At 41.0% G+C, this 27,922-nt stretch overlaps 1 protein-coding gene and 2 long non-coding RNA genes across 5 annotated transcripts in view; 1 reads left to right on the top strand and 2 right to left on the bottom strand.

The window, feature by feature from the left end:
* AP3B1 (adaptor related protein complex 3 subunit beta 1) overlaps positions 1–27,922 on the top strand; it is a 145,456-nt gene that overhangs the window by 7,853 nt on the left and 109,681 nt on the right. Inside the window, exons 1-3 of one of the 3 annotated variants that reach the window (XM_081929343.1) lie at positions 5,880–6,293; positions 22,394–22,469; positions 26,473–26,547. In XM_081929343.1, coding sequence (XP_081785469.1) covers positions 6,160–6,293; positions 22,394–22,469; positions 26,473–26,547 — 285 coding nt within the window. In that variant the 5' untranslated portion in view covers positions 5,880–6,159. Of the gene's footprint in view, positions 1–5,879; positions 6,294–6,688; positions 6,707–22,393; positions 22,470–26,472; positions 26,548–27,922 lie in introns of those variants that run through there. The other 2 variants (XM_081929345.1, XM_081929344.1) reach the window with 2 other exon arrangements.
* Positions 1–27,922, bottom strand: part of LOC309379919 — a 281,744-nt gene that overhangs the window by 242,066 nt on the left and 11,756 nt on the right. The window lies entirely within an intron of this gene.
* Positions 2,154–3,884, bottom strand: LOC309380390. The gene is made up of 2 exons (XR_014172902.1): positions 3,596–3,884; positions 2,154–3,238 (listed from the first exon to the last, which is right to left on the bottom strand). It is a non-coding gene; the product is annotated as an uncharacterized lncRNA (long non-coding RNA).

Raw genomic sequence — 27,922 nt, 5'->3', positions numbered from 1 at the left:
CTTAATCTTTTTCCATTTTCTCTTGTTTCTCTCTCCCCCCCCCCATCCTTGACAGACTCTAGATGACATTACATAACACTTTGACCTTGACAGCCTAGATCAGGCATCCCCAACCTGCGGCCTTCCAGGTGTTTTGGCCTACAACTCCCATGATCCCTAGCTAACAGGACCAGTGGTCAGGGATGATGGGAATTGTAGTCCAAAACATCTGGAGGGCCGAAGGTTGGGGATGCCTGGCGTAGATGGCAGCATTCTCACCATTGCACATTTAAGATGGCTAATCTTTTCCAGTGTGTGTGCGTGCTTGTGTGCATTTGCATTAGGAATCCTTGTGAAAAAATCTAAAAGTTTGATGCTCTTTGTGACTGGTGAAATAAGATACTCAAGTTTGAGGGTCAATCTCTGCATTAATATGTTTCCTATTTTTTGTAGTTTAAAAATACTTACGGTTTACATACAATACTTTTCTTACTATGTGGTTTTGTGCTAGTCAGTTTTTCCCTCGCATCACCTATGAAAGCAAAAGCTTTGAAAGAGCTCTCTGACCTTTAGAACAGATAAATTTCTATTTCCTTTCAAAGCCGAGAAGAGAAACCGCATTACAAAAGCACCAACTTGCATGTCTGAAAGCTTCAAGCTCCCACGACTGAGCCCTGTATGGACACTGCACTGAGGCAAACTGTACGAGGACTCTGTGACAAAAGAGCTTGATTAATTTTCTGCTAGTCTGAAATTACCATCTGTGTACCTAGTGTTGTTTCCAAAATAGATCTCTCAAATTCCTCATCCTTGATCTGCCAAGAAAATAATTTATTGGCCTTTTCACCTCGTTCATATACAAGCGCACTTGAGTGTAGCAAATGCTTACAGATCTGATTCTCAGACAATTTGTTACATTCCATCCAGAAACCATTTATGAATGATCAAATATTAGAAAAGATTTTACACTAGGGCAAATAAGTTAAGTGTTTCACTCTCTGCAAAATGTTATTGGTTTCTGGACTGTATCCTTTCTGCACCTTTTCCCCTCTTCATTACTGGGTTACCACAGAGAGCCAAGAGGCTGCTTGTAGACTCACAATAGGGCAACTGATCTGAGGGAGCTAGTTGTATGCAGTTTTCAGCTAGGAGGTGGAATGGTGTCACACTGACACATCTGAGGAATGGTAACAAGCAGCCAGTTTACCATGCAGGTAGTTTGATTGGCCATCACAGAGCAGACAGTTTGTAGTTACCCTTAGCATTCATGTTTTACTTAGAAAACTAATCTTACTTTTTCCTGCCCTGCAACACATCTGAAATGTGTTGTACCTTGTGCCATTTTCTGCATCTCATTACTTTCAGTTCACCAAACAGAATTTTCCCTTGTTTGTGAATGAAATAAATAATCTGGTTGAATTAGGAGGATGCTTCTAGTCTAGCATCCTTTTTCCAATAGCGACCACCTAGGTGTTTATGATAAATATATGTTAAGTGTAATTGTTTAATTGACACTGAAACGGAGAATGCCTGAATGTATATTACTGAAGGCTTATATGAATGAATACTGAAGAGCTAAGCTTCCCTCTCTATTGTAAATATATCATGACACTTTTGATTTGGATTATGCGAACTAGGTCAAGGGGAAATATCTAGATATTATGGATTCAAGCATGCCAATAAAGCCTTTGTCTGTTTCCAAGGCAAACACCCATACAAGATTACACATTTTGTTGTTCTGTTGACATTTCTATTGTTGCCTTTTTAATTGTCTGATCTTAAACAAATGAATCATGCTACTCTTTATTAATGCTGCAAAATCTTCTACATAATTTCCCTCTCAGTAAGAATTCCACAAGAGACAGCTCAGATTATAATTGCACTGCATAATAAACAAGTAAAGCCAATTATGAATCTATGCTGCTGTCAAACTCTTGACCCATGTCCCTTTTGTGCATTGCCATTTCCTTGAGGGCTCAGAGTGCTAGACATGGCAACAGACTGACAGCCCCATCCTGGGCAGACTTAGCACCTCATACCCATGGAAACCAAGGCACCTAACTCAGCACAGGATCAGGCTGCGAGTGAAATGCTTTCCATTTATACCAAGGTACAAGAAGCCACTATTTGCAACCAGGAGACAGGTCGATAAAGATTTAATTAGAAAATTAAGATTTAATTAACAAAAAGATTTAATTAGAATTTATTAGAAAGTGTTTTCAATATCTAGCAAGAGTAAATAACTGATCAATAGATGGCCCTTTCTACAATAATGAAATAGAAAAAATGTGTCCTACTCTCCATCTCTACAGGCATGATTCCTATGAATACCATAATACATTTCTGATGCTTTATCAGAAACAAATGCATAGAATCTGTACATGTGAACAGCTAGTGCTCTTAAGATATATATTTCATACCATGTTTTAACACCATAACTGTTCTATTAACCAACCTTTTGATATTTTTCCACTTCAGATATGCATTGATAGCTCAATGAGCTTTTATTTCACAGAGGCATGGTATTAACATTATAATCAGAAAGCTACCTTTTGGTATATGCTCCCTGAGCAACAATGAAGTGGGCTGGCTGATGATTGGAGCACAGGTGGGATAAGTCCCAATATGAATTTGATCAAACACAAGTACAACCACAATGCATGTGACAGTGGCAGTGGCAAAAAGAGTGCATACTTCTCTGTTTCAATTGTGTTTTTAGTGAATTGTCCAGCAGAGCTTTTTAGTATGGTAAATTAGCTGATAGGGACCACTCAAAAGCCTGCTGTTAAGAGATTTGCAAAGGGTAAAATCACTTGGCTCTGTGCCAAACTTTATGTCACAATTAGTGCAGGTCCATTGGAGGGCCTTCAAGCACCAACTAGTTGCAGCCTGCAGGACACTTGTAGAAGTCGGGGTAGCAGCATGCTCTCTATTTCTGTCCATCATGGCTGATAAACTCCAGGAGGTGATTGACTGAATAGGTCCAGGGAAGGGTCAACACAACACTACATGTGGGACTTATGCCCACTACCCTGAAAGAGGCAGGATGTGGTGACTCCTGAAGAGGCCCTCTCTGGATCTGCTCAGACTCTAAATCTTTACTTCCTGGGCAAGATGGCTGAAAGGGTGGTGTTGGACGCTGCCCAATACAGTACTCTTCAGGAATGACTCGGGAAGGTTGAAGCTGAGATACTGTTTTTCAGAGCTCTGTTCCTACCTGAAGGATCAGTGCCAGAAAGTAGCATTTAGGGCACTTTTACTTGGCGCTGTGGGTTAAAGCCTCAGCACCAGGACTTGCCGATCGAAAGGTCGGCGGTTCGAATCCCTGCGGCGGGGTGCGCTCCCGCTGCTCGGTCCCAGCGCCTGCCAACCTAGCAGTTCGAAAGCACCTCCGGGTGCAAGTAGATAAATAGGGACCGCTTACCAGCGGGAAGGTAAACGGCGTTTCCGTGTGCGGCTCTGGCTCGCCAGATGCAGCTTTGTCACACTGGCCACGTGACCTGGAAGTGTCTCCGGACAGCGCTGGCCCCTGGCCTCTTGAGTGAGATGGGCGCACAACCCCAGAGTCTGTCAAGACTGGCCCGTACGGGCAGGGGTACCTTTACCTTTACCTTACTTGGCTCCTAGTTTTTGGGCTGTGGAGTCCTATGCTATTTAACATTTATTTGTATGAAACCATTGGAAGCAGTCATCTAAGGATCTGGAGCACTGTGTCACCAGCACATTAATAATGCAGCTCTAGCTGTCTATTTCATTTGAATCAGGAAAGGCTATGAAGGTGTTGGACCCATGCCTGGGAACTGTGATGGGCTGCATACGTGCAACCGCCCTGCCCCCCAGCAGCTGAGTCCTGATAAGATGGATGTGTGTGGGTGATTCCCATGTCCTAGAATTAGGCAGACAACCTGTTCTGGGAGGGAAGAAGGTTTATAGTTTGCAAATACTCCTGGATTCCACTCTCTTAATAGAGTGTCCCAAGGGGCTTCTGTGGTTAATTAGATGAGAACCACTGAACAACTGATAAGAAATTGGAGTGCAAATGTTCCACTAACAAAGTTTTATTTCTTACTAACCGGGAATAATAAATATTAAATTTAGGAAAAATGGAACCTGCAATGCCAGTGTGAAGGTCAATTATATTTCAGAAGCAATACTGGATACTGACCGGAAGTGACCCTTTTTCTGTTGCATAATTAATGAAACAAAAAATATATGGATAACAATTGCAAGTTTGTGTGAGACACACACACACACTTCAAATTAACTTAGTGGGGCTTACTTACAAGTGAACATGAATAAGATCAGGCTGCCACTTCCTTTACATACTGTAATAAAATTACAAATAAGGTTAACTTTGTAATTCACAATCTGAACCACAAGAGGGCACCAAACAAATATGCAGTGACAATACTGTACTGTGAAAGTTAACACTAAAAAGTATGCTGGTACCTACATAATAAGGCAACAACCTGAGCATTCAGGAAATAAATTATTGCAGGATGGTTTGCAAGAAAACCCCCACAAAAAAGCTTAATAAAACAACAGTAAAACAACAGAAATTGATAAATGAAAATTGATGAACAGAAGTTTCACAGTATTTATCTATTTATTTAAACCGTATACAGCCCTTCATCCAAAGATCACAGAGCAGTTCACAACATAAAGATACAAAATGAGAACACAAAATACATAACAAAACCAACAAACCAATACCCCCCCCCCAATACATTAAAAAGCCTATTGTTTAATCAGCCAAAGGCCTTGTTATAGAGAAATATTTTTGCCTGCTGCAATGGATGAGCCTCACCCTGTGAAAACCTCCTTCAAGGTGTTTCCCTTGCTAATCAAGGTGTCTCCTATGCGAGGTAGGTATGTGTTTGATGGTGTTTGCAGATGTTTGAATTGTGCCCACCATTTACAGTGGTACCTCGGGTTACAGATGCTTCAGGTTACAGACTCCGCTAATGCAGAAATATTACCTCGGGTTAAGAACTTTGCTTCAGGATGAGAACAGAAATCGTGCTCTGGCGATGCGGCAGCAGCAGGAGGCCCCATTAGCGAAAGTGGTGCTTGAGTTTAAGAACAGTTTCAGGTTAAGAACGGACCTCTGGAACGAATTAAGTACATAACCAGAGGTACCACTGTATATGTAATTTTGGGTTTTTCTGAACATTGATTTCTTCTCCCCTCCCAGCTTGTCCAGGTACAGGAAACAGTGACTGTTCTGCTGATGCTTATGTTCCTGAGTATAGCAGTGCTTAGGGTTTTTGGTTTTTTTAGTATGGTTTTTGTATGGAATAACATAGTACAATTTTTGGAAAGCTGTCCAACCCTCCTTTGTCCATTTAAAATATACTGGCCTTCTCAACAACCCTCTAGTTGCTTTCTCTCTTTGTGTGTCTGTGCAGCTAGATCACCTAGGAAAGGAACAGGGACCTTTAGTCTTCTCAATTTGGTCACTCCTGAATCATATCATGAGGCACACTGGTGGGCCCGCTGCTGTACGACGCCGCTTCTCCTCACATCTCTGGCAGTAGCAGATAATTTCTCCAGCCCCACCGGGGGCACCTTTTGCCCTGCTTTGCTGACTTCCAGGTTTTGGTGAAATCTCGCCAGAAGCCGCTTCTCCCATGGTAGGGGGACCCTCCCACCAGAAACTGCTGCTGCTTCCGCTTCTCCTCACTTCTCCAGCCCCCACATCACTAGAGAAGTGAGGAGAAGCAATAGGATTCTGCCGCCTGAGGTGCCTCGAAGGTGGTCCGGCCCCGGCCGTAAGGAAAGCTTAGCTTCGCATACGTGGCGCCAAGTACGCGCACGAGACCAACCGCTTAGCGGGTGACGTGGCATCGCTCAACGGCTTCTCCGTGTCCTCGTGACTTGCGGTGGGGGGGGGGGTAAGGCGCGCCTTCGGGAAGTCGCGAGCAGGAGGTTTTTCTCGTGACTGCGGGCCGGAAGATTTCGGGCGTGAAGGGCCTCGTTGCCGTGGCAACGGCGGCGCCTGGAGGCAGGCCGGAGAAAGTTCCCCTAGGCCGCTCTTCCCCGCCTCTCTCGGCGACCACGTGACTATCCTCCGGCAGCCGCTCTTCCTTCAGCTTCCGGGGAAGAGACGGATCGCGAGGGAACCGGAGGCGGGGGGAGTAGTTGTGGTAGTAGTAGTAGTAGTAACAACGGCGCGCGGGCATGTCGACCAACAATGTCGGCTACAACGAGCAGGCCGGGGACACTCAGCCCGAGGTGGGCCAGGAAGCGACGCCCACCGCCGCCTCCTCCTCTGCCTCGACGGCCTTCGGGCTCTTCAGCAGCGACACCAAGAAGTAAGTAAGGAACGGCCGGAGGCGGGGTGAGGCGCGGCTGGGGCGGCCGGGGGCTGGGCTTCCTCTCCTCAGGGAAGTAAGTGCAGGCGCTGCTTCCTTCGAAGAGACCAGACGCTCAGCCGCCCGTGGGTCTCTCTTCCCCTCGCTTCCCCACCCCAAATCCTCTTAACAACTTCGGGGTCCTGAATACTGTTCTTTGTGAAACTTACTGCAAAGCGGGGGTTGTGCCGTTATGAGTTGCTCTGCGACTTTGTGTGACGTTGGGAGTTGGTCCCTAATAAAGTTACTGCCTTGCGGTTGCTTTCAGAGCTCAGTTGTTTTTTCCTTGCAGATCAACACGGCTGCTTCGGATTTTCTTTTTATGCCTTGAATTGTGGAGTAAGGGAGCAGTCCGAATTCTTCCTACTAACGTGGTAAAAAGTTGTATACAGCATATCAATGCAAGGGAAGTAGTAAATGACTGTAAGGAGAAGTGCCCCTTGAGAGCAGCATGCGAAACGCCTCAGGGACCCCTCCTTTCAGTTTTATGCACTTTATGCTGCAATCCTAAACGCACGAGGGAGTAAGTCACAGCGAGGTTGGTAGCGATTTCCTTCTGTGTAAACATTCAAACTCTTGTGCTCCTGGAGACACTGATAGCTTTGAAATCAGGGAGACACTGGCGGAAGTTATGTTGAGGGTGGGATTGGATCACAAGGTTATTTTTGATTCTTCAGTTAAGTTGGGTTGGCCACAGTGGAGAGACTGGATAAACCTTTGATTCATGCTTGATGAAGGGGGTATTATTTCATATTACCGCTCATACTGGCCCATGGACTCTTTATATTGCCGTTTCAGCTTGCCAATATTGGTAACATTTCATATTTGTTGATGGGGCGGAGGTGACAATATGCTTCCTCCCCTTTTAAATTTCATTATGTGGTGCTCTGTTCCCACGAGATCTTGGATAGCCTCTTAATGGTCTTCAAGTGTCCATTGTTTTAACAAATGTTAAAATTGAAATAAATTGTACTGGGAACCCTTTATTTAGAAGACTTAATATTAATAAATCATAAATTCTGCTATTTGTAACTTAACACAATACATTTTCCAGTAAAAACAAGTGCCACATGTAGAATATCTAATTTTGCTGGTTATAGCTTGATAATACTACTTCGTGTGCATGTGTGCGTACAAGTGAGTGATTAGTCTATACTCTTGAAACATTGTAAGTTAGAAAGGTTTTGAGTTCAATAAGGTTGCTAGTCAGTGCTGTTAATTTATTTAAATAAAACAGAAGAAAATACTTTTTAAAGTTGAAGTTCAAACCATTTATAAACCTAGATGTATAATAGAACAGAATTATTTATACTTAATTTAAATCATGTAATTGAGTAATTTTGTTAGCTTTCTCTTTTGATAGGGTTCCTTCCTTTGCTGCTTTACACATACAGACCTGAACATGTGCCTTGGGAATAAGTCTTATGTAGTAATGTGTCATGTTCACAGTGCCTTGCTTTCACAGAAGTGGAAACATAAACCCTAATCTGCTTTCACTTCTAACTAGTCTCCTACCTACAGTATGCTGTTTGTGTGCCATTATTTATTTTACCTCTCAGACATAGTACTGCCTATTTTCAGTCTTCTGTGGCATGGCAAGTTACTTTGAATCATGTATCCATAAAAGTGAGAAATTATTTTTACGACAAAGAGATGCTCATCTTGTAGTGTCAGCACCAGTGTCTTAACTTTAACTAGTGAACAGGTATTGTGGTTTACATTTTATTTGCTAATAACACAAATTGGGTGTTTGTTTCTTTATTAGAGAATCCTAACACTCCCTAAATATACAGAAGTAGAAACACAAAAAATAACACTAAAATATTCACTAACAGAACCAACCATAATGCTAAAAAGTCCAGTTTAGTAAAATACCTAACACCAGTAAAAAAGATTAAAATTAGTAAATGTACGGTAAGTTAATGTAATTCTCAAAACATAATTTGATAGCTTGCTGCCAACCATCCAGAAGTGTAGGCCTGGGGCTAGACACACTTTGTTAAACAGCATTGTGTCCTCCTTTAACTTTATATAGCAGATATGGGAGAAGCAAGTCAGAATTGGGATTGCAGCAAAGAGGGAGGGTTTTCCAGCCTATTCCTTCCACACTGTAGTTCTGATAAAAATCTCCCCTCCCAGCTACTATTTGCATCAAGAAAGAATCTGCCATCCAATGAAAGCAGCTTTGTGTATGTGTGTTCACGTTCAAATTTATTGAAGTGCTTTAAAAAACAACCCTGCCTTGGTTTTGGTCCTGATTTTTCTCCCCCACTACCCCAAAGCTGCTGTTTATTTTCTTAAAAAAATCATGGCATTCCAAACAAGTTGTGTTAATTTTATATTTAGTTTGGCCCTTAATACTTTGTAAGAAGAATATCTAATGTGGCCCTATGGTTTATATGATAAATTGAGATGAGATGAGCCGTTAATAAACTTGATTACTGAAGAACATGGAATTGGAATATTGTATAGGTTGAAAGTTCTCAAAAATGCCATTTTGAGTTGGCAGATCTTGCAGGTAAATCTAAGGTCTTGAAGAGCTTTTACAGCAGGAGGCACATGCAGTCTCACAATTCATTTGTTATGTAATCTGTATTGGCAATCTTGTTTAAGTTGGCATTTAATTACCAAATAAGATTTCATTACATTCTGTAAATTGGGAAGTGTGGTTAAAACGTAATTGTGTTGCTTGTTGTTCGTAATCTAGTTGTTTCCTTTCTTTATATCCAATAAAATGTATCATTGCAATTTGGCATTTTCAAAGAGGCACTGTTGCAAGTGAAACATTTGCTTCTGAAACTTTGGAGTTTATAGAGAAGATTTTTTTTAAAAAAGCACACCTTAGTCATTATGATCTTTCAAGGCAATTTTAGATTGTATTGTGAAACAGAATTTAAAATGAAATGCTTATTGTAACTTAATTTTAGATTGCTGATAGCTCAGTTTCAGTTATTTGACTACTATTGGGGAGCTCTCTGAGGACTCATTGGCTGAGAAACCAGACCACCCATGCAAGGGGACCTGCGATCTCCCTGTTCCCAACAGTGAGTCCTTTGACCACAGAGGTAATGGGGGACCTGCAATGGCCTGTCCTAGAAGCTGCAGTGCTCCCAGAAGTGTTGGTAAGCATGAAAGGAAGGGTGGGCAACTGCTCATGCCTCTCCCCCCCCCCAAGGATGCTGCCATTTACCCCAGAGTGACTCACCTGGCTAGGTCAGGCTCTGGGGCCAACCTGCAGTCCCCATGTTCTCCCACTTCCTACAGGCCCATTAGGGTCCTCAGGTGGTGGATTTCCCTGGCTTTAGAAAGGGGACACTCCTTCAGGGTGCAGCCATGGGTGCAGATAATGACAGATGCGACCCTCTTGGTGTGTGGACCCCACAAAGAAGATCAGTATGTCCAAGAAACCTGATCCAAGGAGGAAGCCAAATAACTCATAAGTTGGTTGGAACTCGGAGCACTCAGACTGGCCCTCTTCCACTCTGAGAGGGTGGTGGAGGGCAAGCACAGTCTGATCCTTTCCAACAGCATTGCCACCAAGGCATATATATGTAAAGAAGGTGAAAGCAAGTCACAGGCTCTCATGCTAGAGGCAACCAGCCTCCTCTCCTGGGTGGAACAGTGTCTAGAATCCCTATCAGCAGAGCACGTAGCGGGTGCCCCCAACACTTGAGCAGACTGGGTCAGCCACCTGCAGACAGAGTGGATCCTTCATCCATAGATGTTCTAGCAAATAGTGGATTGCTTTGGCCTTCCAAGAGTGGACATTGTTGCTAGTCCAGAAAATGGAAAGGTGGTGTTCTCCTGGTTCAGGACCCAAGGAGCAATGGGCATGGATACCCTGACATGGCTGGGTGGGGCTTTTATATACCTTTACGCCCATGGTCCTAATCCAGAGATTTCTCACGTGAGTCAGATCCGCTCCAGGGGAGATTATTGTAGTAGCTCCCTTCTGACCTTGTTCGCAGAACTCATGGCAAATTCATGAGTTCCTACTCAACAGGAAGGATCTGCTGTTGTAAGGTGAGGTCCATCACCCAGCTCAGATTGGCTACAACTCTACACCTGGCTTTTGAGGGAGAGGGCCTAAGGCAGGGGTCAGAAAACATTTTCATCAGTGGGCCGGTCCACTGTCCCTCAGACCTTGTGGGGGGGGCGGACTATATTTGGGGGGGGGTGTGAACAAATTCCTATGCTCCGCAAATAACCCAGAGATGCATTTTAAATAAAAGGACGTATTCTACTCATGTGAAACACACTGATTCCTGGACCGCCCGCGGGCTGGATTTAGAAGGGAATTGAGCTGGATCCAGCCCCCGGGCCTTAGTTTGCCTACCCATGGCCTAAGGCAATTGGGACTAACTGACTGGGTAGCCTCTACCCAGCCTAGCTTCCAGTGTTAGAAACTCAGATGTATAAGCTAATTCCCAAATGGCACCTTAAATCTAGGTTACGTTTGCCGCAACAGAATGCCTCTGTGCCATTCCCCACCCCACCCCACCCCAGTGACTTTTAAAATTATGATCCATTTCGTTTCTATACCGCTTTATATTTTAAACAAAATCTCTCAGAGCAGTTTACAACACATTAAAACATCAAATAAAACAATCCAGAGTAAAACAAATTCAAGTGTATCATGATATGCGTGCGCACACACAATATGCAGAAATCACAATGTTGGAAAACTGAAGCAAGCCCATGTTTCTCTCAATTCCTGCAGCCCCTATAATGGCTGGCTCAGCTCTCCCCTGCCTCCTGCAGGGGGCAGCGAATCACAAGAGCAGGTGCCAGCAAAAATCACAATGCGGAAATATCCACGAAGCCAGCCAATGCATCTACATAGCTCCATCCTTATTTCAGACATTGTGATATATTGGTATAGCTCAATGTTTAGCTTGTGATATATTACAATGGTGAAAACCAGATATTGCCCAGCCCTACTGGGGGGGGGGAGAGAAAGTGGGGTGCCTTAGGAGTTGACAGAGACAGAGAGAACGGAGTGACAGAAGGGCCACATGTGCACATACACATGCAAACTGAGATCCAGTAAAATGAATTATCATTAAATTGCATGCTTTTTCATGGGTTCCCTCCCCAGACATCATCAAATCATGGTTCATATCTGTTTATGCATCAATGACCGAAACATAAAATTCACAGACCATGGTGCAGAAATACAGTTCCAAGTTATGGATACTCATAATTTTTACATGGGATCCCCTAAAAATGTCATCAAATTATTGGTCACCTCTGTGTTCATATATATATGTTGGGTAATTTGTTGTGGTTTAGTTGCCATCCTGTGCAAAAATCATTGGAGCCAAGATTCCATCCAAGCACCAAATCTGTAGGGTGGTTGTTTTCTTTTCTGTGCTGTCTATCAGTGATGCTGTTTTGGGGGAACTCTGTGCCAAGAGGAACTGTTTTAATTCTGCTGAATCTGACTTTTACCCATACCCTTTGGGAAAAGCAAAGTAGTGTGTGCACTTTCTGTCTGCGGGGACAGAAGAAGCATCCAGAGAAGGTGATGCCATGGTATACACTCAAAATTATAAATATGTCCACAGGCCTAAAAGGTTGTCAATTGCTGCCCTACATCCTTGAAGATAAGTGTGTAATGATTGAATTGAATTGCATTGAAAAGTAAGAGTGTTTCTAGAACTTGAAGCAGAGTTGAAGAACGTCATCAAACTATTCAGTATGCAGTACTTCTAACAAATACTTTGATTGCTAGAACTAGACCAACCATGTCAGGAACACAGAAATGAATAGCAAGGCTTGTTCACCTGAGGGTAGAGTGATATGATGAGAAAGCAATGGTTCAGATCTCTTGATAGAATTGAAAATTCGTTTTAATGTCTGAATAGTATTGATAGAAGTTCCCTTAATCAAGATGTAATCTGGCCATTTAAACCAAGAACCACAAGCTTGATAAAAGATCCAGATGTCAATAACTCATACTGATCCTTCATGTAAAGTTTATTTGATTGGAATATCTTTAGGAAGAGACGTACAAAATATTTTAATGTTCAGATCATTTAAGGTGGAATGATTTTCTGATTTTACAGATATTTTGGAATGTTTCTCATACAAGAGTGTTTATTCTTGCCAGCAGTTACTACTCTGATTCCAAATTAAGCGTGTTCTGTCATATTTAAATGTGTGAATTTTATAAAAAGCCTTTCTGTTCCTTACCTTTGGAAACTGCATCTTAACAGCAACAGTAAAAATGAAATCTTTAACCAAATGTCAAAATTTGGAGGCATATTATATGGAAAGTGCATAGTGGTAGGTAGAATATGTGAACATTTCAACAGATGGCAAAATTTAGAAGAATAGTGTTCAACTTCATGAATTTGCATCTTTAGACTAGATTCCTGCCAAACAAAATGTGATTGTAATTTATTGGAGCCTTTTTCCTTTTCAGAGTACATGTGTACTAGCAAATGCAGCAGGATAGCAAACTGCCTTTGAGTTTTGCAAATGGCTTCTTTGCTGAGAATGGATTGAAGATGGTGTTTCAGTACAATACTGATTCCTGAGTTTAATGCTGAAAGAGACTGAATAACTTACTTCTGTTGTAATACAGGATTTATATATAGAATCCTTTAGTTTAGTGCACACTGGGCATACATATCTTATTTAAAAGTAACGGAAATGTATAGAAATAAATGATTGGATTTATTTTAGAGTAGTCTAGCCCTGATATTTATATGTGATGCATATACTGGTTCATTGGCATGTTTACCATCAGGGCCATCTGTTAGTATGGCACTGTGCCTCCTACTATAGTAGTATGCCAGTTTCATTAGGCACACAAGCCAGAAAGGATGAATGGTTTGGATGGAATATCCTATAAAGTAAGTCCTTAATGAATTTTTGAGCTAATAAATCTGCGTGGTCCAATCTGAGTCTAAAACTGTGGCACAATATTAGCAAATAGTATAAAATGATAGAAAATGCCTGTGATCTGATGTGTGGGTAGTATTAAGGTGTGTCTCAGATGAGGTTCTAACTGGACAATCCTAATGTATCGAGGAACTAGGATTGTCCACATTGTGCCTCCATGTCCATGGATTAGATCAGGCTTCCTCAACCTCAGCCCTCCATATGTTTTGAGAGTACAATTCCCATCATCCCTGACCACTGGTCCTGCTAGCTAGGGATCATGGGAGTTGTAGGCCAAAAACATCTGGAGGGCCAAGTTTGAGGAAACCTGGATTAGATAATAGAATCACAGAACTGTAGAGTTGAAAGGGACTCTAAGGACCAACCCCAGCAGTGCATAGGTCAATGTGTATGCACTGGCATTCCAACATCATATGAGTAGGCACCTGCTCATTCAGTGAGGTTTTCCCTTCCTTTCTTCTTCCACACACAAAATCTACTTCAGGGGATATGGGGACCCTCCAGAGCATATTTTAGGGAAGCGCAGGGTGCTAGAGGGGCAGAATATAAACCAGAAGACCCATTGCAAGCTGACGTCCATGGCACATGTGGGTGGGTATCACTGGATGTCACTCATGGAGTCCAGTGTGTATAGGCTTATACCACCTGTTTATCTTAGAAAAATCTGTGGCGCAAACTTGCAAGTGATGTTGCTTATGATACAGGAACATCACGGTCCTTTAGGTCAGTGGTTAACTGAAGAGAGGGATCTGTAGAATTAGAAGGGGGTCCCTGAGAGTCAACTAACCTGACCCCCTGCAATTCCTTGCAGGCAGCCACCCCCTGCTCAGCAGTCACCAAGGAGCTCTGGGAAGAGAGGTGTTGCCAAGTCCCACCCACCCATCAGCTGGCCGCACACCATGTCTCCGCTGAGCCTGTGCTGTGTCACAGTCTCCGCATAGCCCAGCAGTTCTGCTCTGCCTCCTGTTACCATTGCCCCTTCTCTCAAAGGGGCACTACCACTAAGCTAAACCTCCCATTCTACGTCACTGCCGGCCCGCCAATCAAAAGATGGGGCCTCAAAACATAGTGGTGGGTTTTAAGTATCCACCTGGCCTCCTCCCCCCATGTACCCTTGTATTAGCAGCACTCATTTGCTGTTGAGGGGAGAGGGGACAAGCAACTAACCAGCAAGGGATGGAAGCTCCTCTTCTGGATGGGAAAGGCAGAAGAGCTGTTGAAGGCAGTAACAGTTACTTATCCAACAAGTCTTGGATACTGTAGTACTTAAGTGTTTTTTTAGAGGAGGAGGAGTAGTGAACCTTTTTGGCTGTGCTGGCATTGTGGGAATGCCTCCCGTCTGTCACATGATGTCCCCTCCTATTTTAAACTCCTGATATTGAAGATTTAAAAGAGGACCATGGAGAGACTTGTGAAAACTTTAAGACAACCCTCTTTCCTTTAAGATACCCCCTTCTGTTTGAGCCTATGAGGGCTTAGATGGGAAAGAGTTGGGCTCTCATAAAACCCTTTGAAAAGGGCCTGTTGGAAGAAGCTGACCCCCTTCTTAAAACACTAGAAGGAGTGGGCAGGGTGGAGCCTCCAGAGCAGATCTTGGGGGTGGGGGAAAGGAGGATAGGATGACGTTCTATTGTGCAGGCCTAAATCTGGTAGTTAAACAGATCTGCTTTGAGTTCTAGCACCTTTATTATTCTCTAGAAACAATGATTTCTGTTTCTTCGACCAATTATTTGTGTAAAAAATATTTGCATGTTTTGGAACTGTGTTTTCCTCTTCAAGCACAGATTTCCAGAGTACACATAACACAAAAATAATTTGCATGCTGTTATATGTAAGTGTTGTTGGATACCTATGATTAGCTGTCAACCTGTTAATTGGTTGAGTGATTGCCAATAATAGTTTATAATAGATTATAATAACTTTTCCTCCTAGTGTTGAAGAATATCTGGGATACTAATCTCTCACCTGTGATTGTAAGTTATAGTATGCTGGTCCTCCCCACCCCCCCTGTACAAGAAGCGAATCCATAAAAATACATTTTCTTTATAAAAAAAAGTATAACTTGAATTGATGGACCTGGTTTGCAAGTTACTACTTTTAGTTTTTCTATCTTAATCAACAAAATACTGTTTTATCTCCGTATGTTTTCTCTACTTTTTGTTTGCTATGTTCCCTCCTCGCTGAGGATAATCCAGCCTCTCGCTCTCCAGACTTCAGCGAAAGCCTGTATTCGCCCCATAGGACGCACCCACATTTCCTCTTCATTTTTGGAGGGGAAAAAGTGCGTCCTATAGGGCGAGAAATACGGTACTGTTTCTTAGGGGTTCTGGTAATTTTGGAGTGGGCATCCTATATTGGATAAGGCTGCAGCAGTTCTTGAGATTGATGCCCAGGTGGTGCTAGTGGCCAATAATGCCTTTTTCCAGCTGTGTCTTATATACTAGCTGTATCTTTTCCTGGGACAGCCAGACCTCTAGTCACTTCCGGTTTAAATTACTATAATATGTTCTATATAATGGCCTGCCCTTGGTGCCAATTTGGAAAATTCAGCTGATTCAGAATATGGCTGCCTACATGGCACATCTTATCTCACTAAAAACTTTTATCTGTTTCTCTTGCTAAAATTTGCTTCCAGGTCCAGTTTGAAGCAATGTTTTTATTTTTATTTTTAAAGTCTTAAATAATCTGGAACCAGAGTTACTCTCCTTCTCCAGGAGCTCTGTTGCACTTTAGAGGCCTTTTTCCAGTATCTCTGGTGCACCACAGGTGGCAAGTGGGTCTCATAGATGCAACCTCATCCGCTGTGGCACCAAGAATTCTGAAGGGTCTCCCTAAAAAGGCATGTCTCTCTAAATTTGTATTTCTGAAGGATGTTTAGAATGTTTAAGGATGAGCAGCAGCTTACAATGGTTACTGCTGCTGGTTTTGTTCTTAGGGCTCTGTTTTACTGTTCTAACATTTATAGGTTGCCATCTGTATATTTTAGAAAGGTGAGATGGAAAGCCAATAAAATATATAAATAAAATAAATTTGTTAGTGCTGAATATGGTAATGTCGGAATCATGCCACAAGATGTCACTCAAACAGCTGTGGTATAAAGTGATGGCAGAAAGTGTGCTTTGCAGCTTGAAATATTTTATACACATTGTGAATATGTTTTGAAAATGTACACACTGGGGCATATCCCAAGGGTGAGGGATGGCATTAATTATATTTTATAAGTTTAGAATCATGCTTTGTTTAATCTGTGCAGCATTGCTGCAAGCTATCAATACTTTGGCAGAATGCTATTTTTATTGCATAAATAAAATGCCAGACCTTATTTGGGGTGTGGGGAAATAGTTTTAGTGCAGTAAGTGTAAAAGATGTAAATAACACTGTGATTCTCCAGGTCTGTTAGTGAAAATTCCCTGTGCTGGTTGTGACATTCTTTTGACATGCCTAACATTTAGAAAATAGTTGAACGTACAAATGTTCATTGAAATTAATTGTTTCTGTGCTGACTTGTGGTCAGTTGGTGCCATTTTTAGTAGCTTAGTTTCACAAAGGGAATGTCTGGGTTTAAAGAGAAATACCAGAAAGGCATGGAGCCTTTGGCAGTAATAACACTGCCAATATAATAACCAGAGTTTAGGCTTGAATATGCCCCAATCCTAATCATTATTCTACTGTAGCTAAGTTTTGCTAGCAAGGCTAATAATAATAATAATATAAATAAATAAATACATAAATGAATGAATGAATAATTTATACCCCGCCTATCTGGCTGGGTTTCCCCAGCCACTCTGGGTGGCTTCCAACAAAAGATTAAAAATATATTAAAACATCAGACATAAAAAACTTCCCTAAATAGGGTTGCCTTCAGATGTCTTCTAAACGTCATATAGTTGTTTATTTCTTTGACATCTGATGGGAGGGCATTTCACAGGGTGCACTGCACTACCAAGAAGGCCCTCTGCCTGGTTCACTGTAGCTTCACTTCTCATAGTGCGGAAACCACAAGAAGGCCCTCAGAGCTGGATCTCAGTGTCTGGGCTGAACGATGTGGGTGGAGACGCTCCTTCAGGTAGATAGTGCCGAGGCTGTTAGGGCTTTAAAAGTCAGCACCAACACTTTGAATTGCACTCGGAAACGTACTGGGAGCCAGTGTATGGTCTCGGCGGCCGCTCCCAGTCACCAGTCTAGCTGCCACATTCTGGATTAGTTGTAGTTTCCGGGTCACCTTCAAAGGTAGTCCCACGTAGAATGTGTTGCAGTAGTCCAAGTGGGAGATAACTAGAGCATGCATCACTCTGGCAAGACAGTCCACGGGCAGGTAGGGTCTCAGTCTGCGTACCAGATGGAGCTGATAAACAGCTGCCCTGGACACAGAACTGACCTGTGCCTCCATGGACAGCTGTGAGTCCAAAATGACTCCCAGGTTGCGCAGCTGCTCCTTCAGAGGGACAGTTGCCCCATTCAGGATCAGGGAGTCCCCCACACCCTGCCCCCCCAAAAAAACAGTACTTGTGTCTTGTCAGGATTCAACCTCATTCTGTTAGCTGCCATCCATCCTCCAACTGCCTTCAGGCACTCGCATAGGACCTTCACCGCCTTCACTGGTTCCGATTTGAAAAAGAGGTAGAGCTGGGTATCATCCGCATACTGATGGACACCCAGCCCAAGCCCCCGATGATCTCTCCCAGCAGCTTCATGTAGATGTTTAAAAGCATTGATGAGAGGACGGAACCATGACGCACCCCACAAGCCCAGGGGTCTGAACATTCATCCCCACCTCCACTTTTTGAACATAACCCAGGAGGAAGGAGTGGGACCACTGTATAACAGTGCCTCCAGCTCTCAGTTCCTCTAGACCAGCGGTTCTCAACTTGTGGGTCCCCAGATTTTGTTGGACTACAACTCCCATCATCCCTGAGCTCTGGCCTTGCTAGCTAGGGGTGATGGGAGTTGTAGTTCAACAACATCTGGCGACCCACAGGTTGAGAAAGGCTGCTCTAGATGGTCTAGAACAGGGGTCAGCAAACTTTTTGGGCAGGGGGCCAGTCCACTGTCCCTCAGACCTTAATGGGGGGCTGGACTATATTTTGAAAAAAATAATAATGAACAAATTCCTATGCCCCACAAATAACCCAGAGATGAGTTTTAAATAAAAGGACGCACTCTACTCATGTAAAAACACGCTGATTCCCGGACCGTCCACGAGCCGATTTAGAAGGCAGTTGGGCCACATCCGGCCCCTGGGCCTTAGTTTGCCTACCCATGGTCTAGAACGATGTTATGGTTGATTGTATCAAAGGCCGCTGAGAGGTCCAGCAGAACTAGGAAACAGCTTTCACCTTTGTCCCTATCCCGCTGGAGATCATCAACCAGTGCGACCTAGGCAGTTTCAGTCCCATGATGAGGCCTGAATCCTGAATGGAAGGGTTCCGAATGGTCCACATCCCACAGGCATGCTTGCCCAAGAATGGAAGATTTGAGACTGGGCAATAGTTGGCATATTGGCCAGGCCTAAAGATGTTTTTTTAAGAAGCGGTTTAATGACTGCCTCTTTCAGTGGGTTTGAGAAGGCTCCCTCACAGAGGGAAGCATTCAACACCCCACAGAGCCCATTGCCCAGCCCTTCCCGGCTCACTTTTATTAGCCAGGATGGGCGAAGATCAAGGAGACAGGTGATTGGTTTCACTTGTCCAAGTGAAAGCTGTGTTACTGACTATAGTTAGTTCAACTGTGAACCTAGTGCTATGGTTAATACTGGGAAGGGAGCAGGGAGGTAGGCCACAGCCTTCTCTAGGTTTCTCCTCCTCTAGAGCAGATGTTTTGCATGCAAAAGGCCCCAGGTTTAATCTCCAGGTAGGACTTGGAAGGATTCCTGCCTGAAACCCTAGAGAGCTGCTGCCACACAGTGTTGACATTACTGAGCTAAATGGACCAATGGTCTCAAAGCTTTCACTGTTCTTACTATTTATTATATTTATATAGCCACACATCAACAAACATCCCTTGGACGGCTTTCAATAATAATTAAAACAAACAATAACAGGGAGGGATCCTTTCTTTGCAAAGAAATAGCATAAAATAATTTATGACCCATATTTAAAGTGCAGTTCCTCCCAGAGCTGCTTGACTACCATTTACTTGAGTGCACACACCAGCCACTGCCATGTCTGGGTTGAGTCTGTTTATTCAAGCTCATCCATTTCATTGCTGCATGAATCCCTCATTTAGGATGTTCATAATTTTGTGCATTTTGATAGAAAAAAGTGAGGGAGCTGAGTGTTGTCTGCATGCCAGTGAGATGAATAGGTGGGTTTTTCAATTGACACTGAAAACATGTAATGGTCAGTGCCAACCTTATTTCAGAGTGGAGGGAATTCCAAAATTAGGACACTTCTAATGAGAATGTCCTATACTGCAGTGGTTCCCAATTAGCTAAGTACTGCAGAACTCCTTTTGAAAATTTTGATATCTCTTAGTTTTTTGTTTTGTGAATAGTGTTTTGGACACCTTCGGTTAAATGGACCGAAGTTCAGAACCACTGCTCTACTGCATACATGTTTGGCTACATTCTCCACTGTTTACGTTCTAAATTAATTAATTAATTATTTTAAGGAGAGTATCATTAATAAAGCTAGATATTGTTTGGCTTATGTGTCTGGAAAATACAAAGAGACAACAAGTAATCAAGTTGTTTTCAGTCTTCATGGCTACTTTGCCATGCAGATCCCTTGGAATACTTTACCTCTTTGGTTTCTGATCCTACTTTTCTTCATCCTACTTTTAAGTTGCACTGGACTCCAAACTTCTACTTATCCATACCTATCTAGTCTCTCATCTCCTACACCAATTTCATCTCCAACACCTTGCATATAGCAACTTTTTAGAATTCAAATGGCTTCCAATCCAGTGTAAATTAGGTCTTCAACTATGAAGAGAACCTGAAATCTAATTTTTGTTTAGTTTGGCCCTTTGTCAGAAAGGTAATATTTATAAAGAGGCTTCGGAAACAAGACCAAAATCATATAATTTTGCATTGATTTTTAGAATTCAGCATAGACATTATGAGGGATCTGTTGCATGTGATTTCATTTTTTCAGCTTTATAAAATTCCTGGTATGTTCCATAATTCTTGTTAAGCTAAAGCAAGCAGGCAATATAATAAGATTGTTTGTTGAAGTTGGCTGGTAAGATGTATTTCTGTAAAAGGAAATGACCTTTTATACAGTAGGCATTTTCTTCAAGTGAAGGGAGTGGGTATCCTGTTACCTCATAGGTTTTTTCAAACCACACTGCAATCTTGATCCTGATAAGTAGGTCTGGTTACCAGTGCACTTAATTCTTTTTTTCTGAGTTAGAAGAAGTGGAGCAAGACTCTTCGTTGGCTAAAATGAGTAGTTCTAGTTGCAATATTAGATTTATTCTTGAAAAAGCAGCATCCCTAGACGTTACCTTAAAACCAGATCCTAGTATAGAAGAGAGTGGGATTACTAGTACTTTTGAGCCATGTGAGGAAAACCTTGTTTTGTAAGTATTGGTAAACTTCCTGTTGCTCACCTGTCTTTTGTGATCTACTTTTCATACAGTGCAGAATGACTAATAATCAATATTATACTGTGAATGTTATATTTTAACTATCTGAGCCGTAACAATGTACTGTTATTGTGCACTAAAAATAACTCCTCCTTATTTAATTGAGCACGTCACCAAGAGGCTTAGATCAGCACTGAAGTGCTGTTTAGTACAAGCTAAATTAATTCCTTTATTTTTAGGCAAGAATTTGTTTGAAGTAGCAATTCATATTCTGTTGTTCTAAATCTTACAAATTTTTTTTAAATGCTTTTTAAGGATAACATAGAAAATGCCACAATTTTTAATGAAGTGATAATTCCTGCATTTTTCGTACTTCTTATCTCATTGATGATGATATGCAGAGGCGAAATCAGCTCAAACATAAATGTAATAGCAAACTGGCCTCCTAATTGTGTGTAGCATTTGTTCATCTATTCTTACAGTGGGCTAACTGATTTGGGATAGTACCTGGAATACTTTCTAAACAGAGTAGGCAGAATCCTAAAAGATCTGACACCTTGAACAAGTTGCAGGAAATATATTTGAGCTTTTCATATAGCAGTCCCACATGGTAAATTTCATTTAAAAGTGAGAAACTTCACAGAATGTTAAGGAAATTAGGGGATGAGGGAAGTTTTGTTTTTAAACAAACTCATGCAAGTCTTTGGTCTCTAAGAGAAGAATTATGTACACATCTACTCAGGCCAGTAAGTGTATAAAATTTCAGCCTAAACTAAGTCTTTGGATCCTGGCCTAAATAAATGTACCACTATATGTTCTTAGAGGGACATGGCCTTGTTTCCTCGGTGAAGAAGGGATTGACAGTTTAAAAAAACCTCTTCCTGTCACCTTCTTCCCTCCCCAGTAGTATCTCTTTTTTCTGTTAATATGTGAGTGCAACAGTGATTGTCTAAATGTTACATAGACTCACATTAAAGGGTATTTTCAACTTATTTTATGTTACTAAAAAGAGAGAAGGCTTCCCACATACTATATCTTATGAACTTCAGCTATCTCAGTGTGTACCTAGATGAAGAAGAAAAAAATTACCCACAGTTGCCACATTGAGACAATTCATTGTTCTTTCTTTCACATTTTCTTTGGAAACATTGTAAAAATTAAGCCAGTCCGTGTCTTGAAAAATGCTAACTTGGAGTTAGGTCTCCACCACCATTATACTCTTGTGTATATTTTTAAGCCAAACTTTGATTGCCACATTTGGTAAAATCAATAGCAATTACAATTCATAAAGTGTTTGATTGTTAGTATGAGATTTTCTATGAAATGATTCCAGTAGCTAGACACCCCAAACAAAATGTTCCTCCCATACTGCTACTTAACTTGATTATCCTCAGCCTTCAGAACATGTTATTTTTATTTATGCCTTCTCAGTCCCCTCCCCATCCTGATGGATATATGGATATATTTATGCAACATTTTAATTTCCAGCATCCTCCCTCTATAAAAAACAATTAGCAGCATTGTTGCAAAATTTGAAGTTCTGGGGCATGTTGGAACACTTTTTTGTATCCTCATTAGTAGGTTGTGATACAAGTGACAACTCATTATTTCTCTTCCTTTTATAGAAATGAAGATTTGAAGCAAATGTTGGAAAGCAGCAAAGATTCTGCCAAACTGGATGCTATGAAAAGGATTGTTGGGGTATGTTAGGTTTTAATGTGCATATAATGTTGGCAGCTCTGAAAGTTGTATTTCTTCATGCATTGAATACACACAACACGCACACACAAATTTAAGTTTCTCAGAGTTAGTCTGAAACTAGTTATTTTTTTAAAAAATAGCTATTGGCTTTACTATGTATTTTTGTCCTTATTAACATTAATCTATTCAGGAAAACAATGAACATGTGTTTTGTGCACCTTAGTAATATCATATATACACACAACAGACTATATTATTTTGAGAGCTAGAAGCTTGTAGCTTCGGCACCTTGGAAATGGACATAATAAGTTTGAATGTTTCCATTTCAGTGGTTATTTGAAATCTTTCCCCTCCCCCACTTTTCTGGTTACTGAGGACAGGCTGGCATGGATCTAGTTCACAATCTGGAATCTAAAAGCTACTTGAGCATATCCAAGGTGATGTGCAACAAAATGTTACCATCACCTCTTCCACCACCCCTCTTGCTATATCAAACTCCTCTCAGAAGTCCAAAGTATTCCATGGCAGGTGGACCTATCTGAGGGGACCGTGGGATCAAGTGCTCACTGTTTCTCTACAGAAGAAGAGGATAGGGAGAGAATCAGAACACATGGAACAGTGTTCGAAACTCATATATGCTAGGCGCCAAATGGCTCCTTAAACCAAGTTAAAGTCACCAAAACGGAATATCTAGTTGCTGTTTTTGGGTAAGACAGCTCTAAAGTCTCTTTTTTATGTGATGGACTGACTGTGATTGATTATCAGTTAAACACCTGACTAGTTCAGATGACAACCTTGAGTTAGGTTAAGAACTTTGAGAAATTAAAGAAGAAAAGTCATTTGATCCAGAGACAATCCACGTATATATTGGTCTATTCCTACCTCTTTTTTATGGTGACTGCTCCTGCTGAGGCTGCACAGAAAAAGCATTTTGGTTCTTGAAATTCATTCAGATTGTAAAGATAAAATATAACTGATAGAATTCTAACACTGATGTGGAGGCAAAGAAAACCCACAACTATGACTAGGAATCCCTTCTGAACACTTTTCAGTTTAGTTAAGTGCTAATCATTGCTGAGGTTCCCCCGTCATAGTGTGGGTTCATATGTCACAATAACTGTACATTACTCAGAAGTACCACTGGACTGTTAACAAGGGCCCCTATAAACTTCCAGACCTCTGGGAAAAGATTGTTTCCCTCTTTGCTTATTCACTTCTTCACCATTTTTTAAGAATGTGGAATAAAATGATGGGATATTAAGTGGACTAGCATCTGGGAGACAAAGGTAAAACTCAGTCATGAAATGCACTGTGTGACCTTGGGCCAGTCAAGGCTGTTGTGGGGATAACATGGAGAAAAGAAGATCCATGAATACCACCTTGAGATCTTTGGAGGAAAGACAGATCTAAACATAATGCTGATAAACAACAACAATAATAAAAAGACTGCCCTGCCTGCCTACCCCTAATTTTGAGGAGGGGGGGGAGATTTGAAATAATGAAAAAAACTTAAGGAGAAAAGCCTCTCATATGTAGCCAAGATATTCAGGGCTACAAACAATGAAAGTTTCATGCAGGTTGTCCACAAATCCAATACGCGGCTATTTGCTGTGACAGGATTGCCTGTGTGGGTAGTGCTGGCAGGGTGCAATCCATGCTCCCATACTGCATATGAGCTGATACACATGGAGTTCTTAACTGAAACATCCCTGGCACCATCCTCCTTTTTGTAATAGCATTTTTAGTTTGTCAAAGGGTTTTATATTATTTTGTTCTCTCAAAAAACTTATGAAGTAGACCACAGTGCAATTTGAGTAAAGCAGCAAAAAGAACTGTACTAGCCCCTTCAAGACTAACACATTTATTAAGGCATAACCTTTTGGGGGCTCAGGTCCATCATTCTTGCTAATCCATGAATGCTTATCTAGTAAGACATTTGCTAGCCTTTAAATTGCTACTGGACTGTAGTTTTATTTCTGCTGTGGGTCATGGCTAGCTGACTAACCCTTTGATTGACAGTGCAGCAAAGTAATGTACCCAATGAGCCTGTGGCAAAGAGGAGGAATTTTAAATTGGGTCTGCAGATCCTGTGGATTCTTGTCTCTCTCTCTTTAAAAAATAATACAAAGAAGGCTCTTGCCAATTGGCTTACCAAGATGGGAAAATGTGTAGGTAGTATTCTACCTGATCAAAGTATGATGCAGCCCACTAGTACACCCAATTCCTCACAAACCAAAGTTGCCTCTGACAGACTTGAGCACGGGAAGGCATGATTTGGAACTACCAGCCCCAGAAATAAATGACATGAGTATGTACCACCCTCACCAGTGAGGAACTTCCGTTTGTATTTACTAACATTAAATACAACATATATCCTTGGAATGGAGTACATTTTAAAGTCCACAATACTAACAGCATTTTGGTTCTGTAATTGGGACGTGTAAATCTGCTTGGCTACTAGGCTCTTTGTTTCTTCTGCCAGTTTACAGGTTGCATGGGACCTCCTGGCCATAGTAATCTGGTTCTGGATTGTGATTGCTTTAAGTGGTACAGAAAGCTGATTAACTACTCTATTCTTCTTTTGGGAATACCACAAGTTTCAAAATAGAAAACTTGATTTAAACCAATCTTTCCCTTTTAAGGGTGTTTATCTGGTTGAAATCTCATTGATTTAAATCAGTCCACCCTGTCTTACCCTGAAAGTAGATAATGAACTGTGAGTTTATGTTGTAAGTAAGCCAATGGAGAGATTGCTTAATGTTATAGTGAGAGAATAGTACCCAGATTTATAGTATAACGGAGCTAAAGCTTCAGACTCCAGCATAGGTTCTACACTCACACTATTACAGCTAGGCTGAGCAGTTGCATTGCTGTTGTAAAGGGTAATTTGTAAAGCACTGTTTATGATAGCCAGCATTTTACTGTGTTGTGAACTGCAACAGGTTAGCAAAGAAACTTTCCTGCTCGCAAACTCTTAACCTGTCGTTCTATATAATATGCAATACCAAAGCTTTTAACATTCAGGCTATTTAAAGCTGCTAAACTGAAATGATATCTTGGTCTTTGAAAGACCCATTATGTTCTCTTGGGTTAATGAGCCATGAACAAAGGAGGATTTACACTGATCATTATGACTTAATGAGACAAAATACACTTTAAAAAGATCCTAAATACATATTTACATGGTACACTGCAGCTATTATGGTTGGTCAGTTAAATAATGCAAGATACATGTGAATTTCCATGATATATATTAAAGCTAGTGATATTCCAAATATACCATCACAACAAATTGTGTGTGTTTATAAATATGCCTGAAACTTTTTTCATATGTTGTAGTATTAAACTGCTCAGCCAAATTATCTGAGACCTGTTAGTGGGGAAAGCATTAATTCTGGAAGTGGTGAAGTTAGGCTGCAATCCGGTAAATGTTTACATAGAAGTAATTCTGAAATCAGTGGATTTTCTGAGTAAGCATTCTTCTTGTCCTGTCAGTTTCTATCTTAATTTAGCTAGGTATGTATCAGAGCAAAAATTCACAGGATATCCTGGCAGAGAGGCAGAGGATGACTAATAAAGTTGAATAGAAATGCCAAGAGTGTTCTGATTTGCCTTCCTTTTGTGTTTGTTACTTTCTTGCCCAATAAAAGCCAAAACTGCTTGTGTTTTGTAAATCTTTCATACATTTTTCAGATTGTAAAAAAATAATAATAGTTGCGTGGCTATCTAGTAGACAACTTGTGATATTTTAAAGGACACATTTAACTTCATTTAAAGATGAAGATGCTTTGAAGAATTTTAGAAGTAAAATATAGTAACTTAATTTAAGTCCATGATAGCATAATCATGGACTTTATTTGAAAATAGTGTGCTATAATTTTTCTGCATTGCAGAAATATAATTGTTATAATATAATTATGCATTGCAGGGGGTGGACTAGATAACCCTTGGGTCCCTTCCAATTCTATGATTCTATAATAAATGTTTTATTTTGTGTTCCAAGATGATTGCCAGAGGGAAGAATGCATCTGAATTGTTTCCTTCCGTAGTGAAGAATGTAGCGAGTAAAAATATTGAGGTATGATAACAAAGCTTGTACCCTTGTAATTTTATTCTTTTATAATGTAAATGTTTTCAATTCTATCCATGAAAGTGTTTTTTTATCAGAGTTCACTGTTAAAAATACTTGTAGATTTAACTGTATGCTAAAATAGAGGAAATAGTGTACTGTATTCAGAATTTGTTTGGTACATAGTAAAGTGGTGAAATACTTGTTAAGCGAACAATGTGCTGGACAGATACTGGACATGTATCATTGGATCCAAGAACTTTGAATAAAATAAAATTAACCTCTGGTGCTTTTCTACAATAACTAGCAAAAGACTGCATAATGTTAGAATACTTATATTTTATAGCAGGCCTCATGTTTTTGCATGTTTCATTTCTTTACAGTGCTGTAGCAATAGAAATAAAACAACCTTTCTGTGGGCAAAAATACTGCACTGTTTCAGTGCATTCTGAATGGCATTTTGACTGCTGGGAGGGGAGCTGGTTGTAATTTGAGGCTTGCCAAGTGACCTTTTGGATACTTGCCAATGATGCTGTGTACTCTGCCAACATAGAACCAGGGCATGGGTCATGCTTGTTCACTCGTTCTCTTCTATGGGTGGTGTTCCAGCTCAGAATTCCCTTTAAAAACTGCAATCATACAGAGGGCATGTGACATGGGTGGGAATGAATTTTTGCCCTCAAAAGTAGTGAAAAACGTTTTGTTGTTCTAGTAAAATTCATTTTCATAAGAGCATTCTGCCCTAGTCTTGTTATATGTGTCATGTCAAAAGATGCAGAAAAGTGACCTAGAAAGCAATTGGTGGTGTAGAACAGAAATAATCAAAGGTTTAGTCAATAACTCATGAAGTTTGATATACTTGTATTGATAAACTAATTAAACAGATCTGCCTGTGTTCCTCAGCTCTAATATGGCACTGTTATTATTAGTTTTAAAGGGAGGAGTGCTGTAACATTGAATGAAGGTAAATGATAAAAGAATGGTCTAGGCACGAAATCAAAGTCCTCCTGCCTCTAGTCTCAGAGTGGTTTCAAGGAAAGTAGGCTTTCTCTGCACACCTGCAGTCATTCACTACAAAGGCCTCTTGTTGTCAATGTTGATTGCTGCTTCTTCATAGTAGAACAACAAATAATTTAGTGGCTCCTAACCTTCTGTGATTCATTATCTCGCTTTTTGGCAGAATGGGTAGAAAAATATTTCTTCATATAGTGATAATAATTATAGCACAGCTGTAGTTAAGGGGTTTTCAGAGTTTCCAATATAAACCCTTATGGTCAGTTTGTAACTCAGAACAATTTTTTCTGTGCTTAGTTAAACATACACAGACTTTGTTTAGAACTTAACTAAAGCATACTTTTTTAAAGCCTAAGCAAGATCAAACTGA

Source organism: Podarcis melisellensis (assembly GCF_964234715.1).
Source record: "Podarcis melisellensis genome assembly, chromosome: 11".
Taxonomy (NCBI): domain Eukaryota; kingdom Metazoa; phylum Chordata; class Lepidosauria; order Squamata; family Lacertidae; genus Podarcis; species Podarcis melisellensis.
Note: the sequence above shows the minus strand (reverse complement) of the source record. Positions and strands in the feature narration are given on the sequence as shown.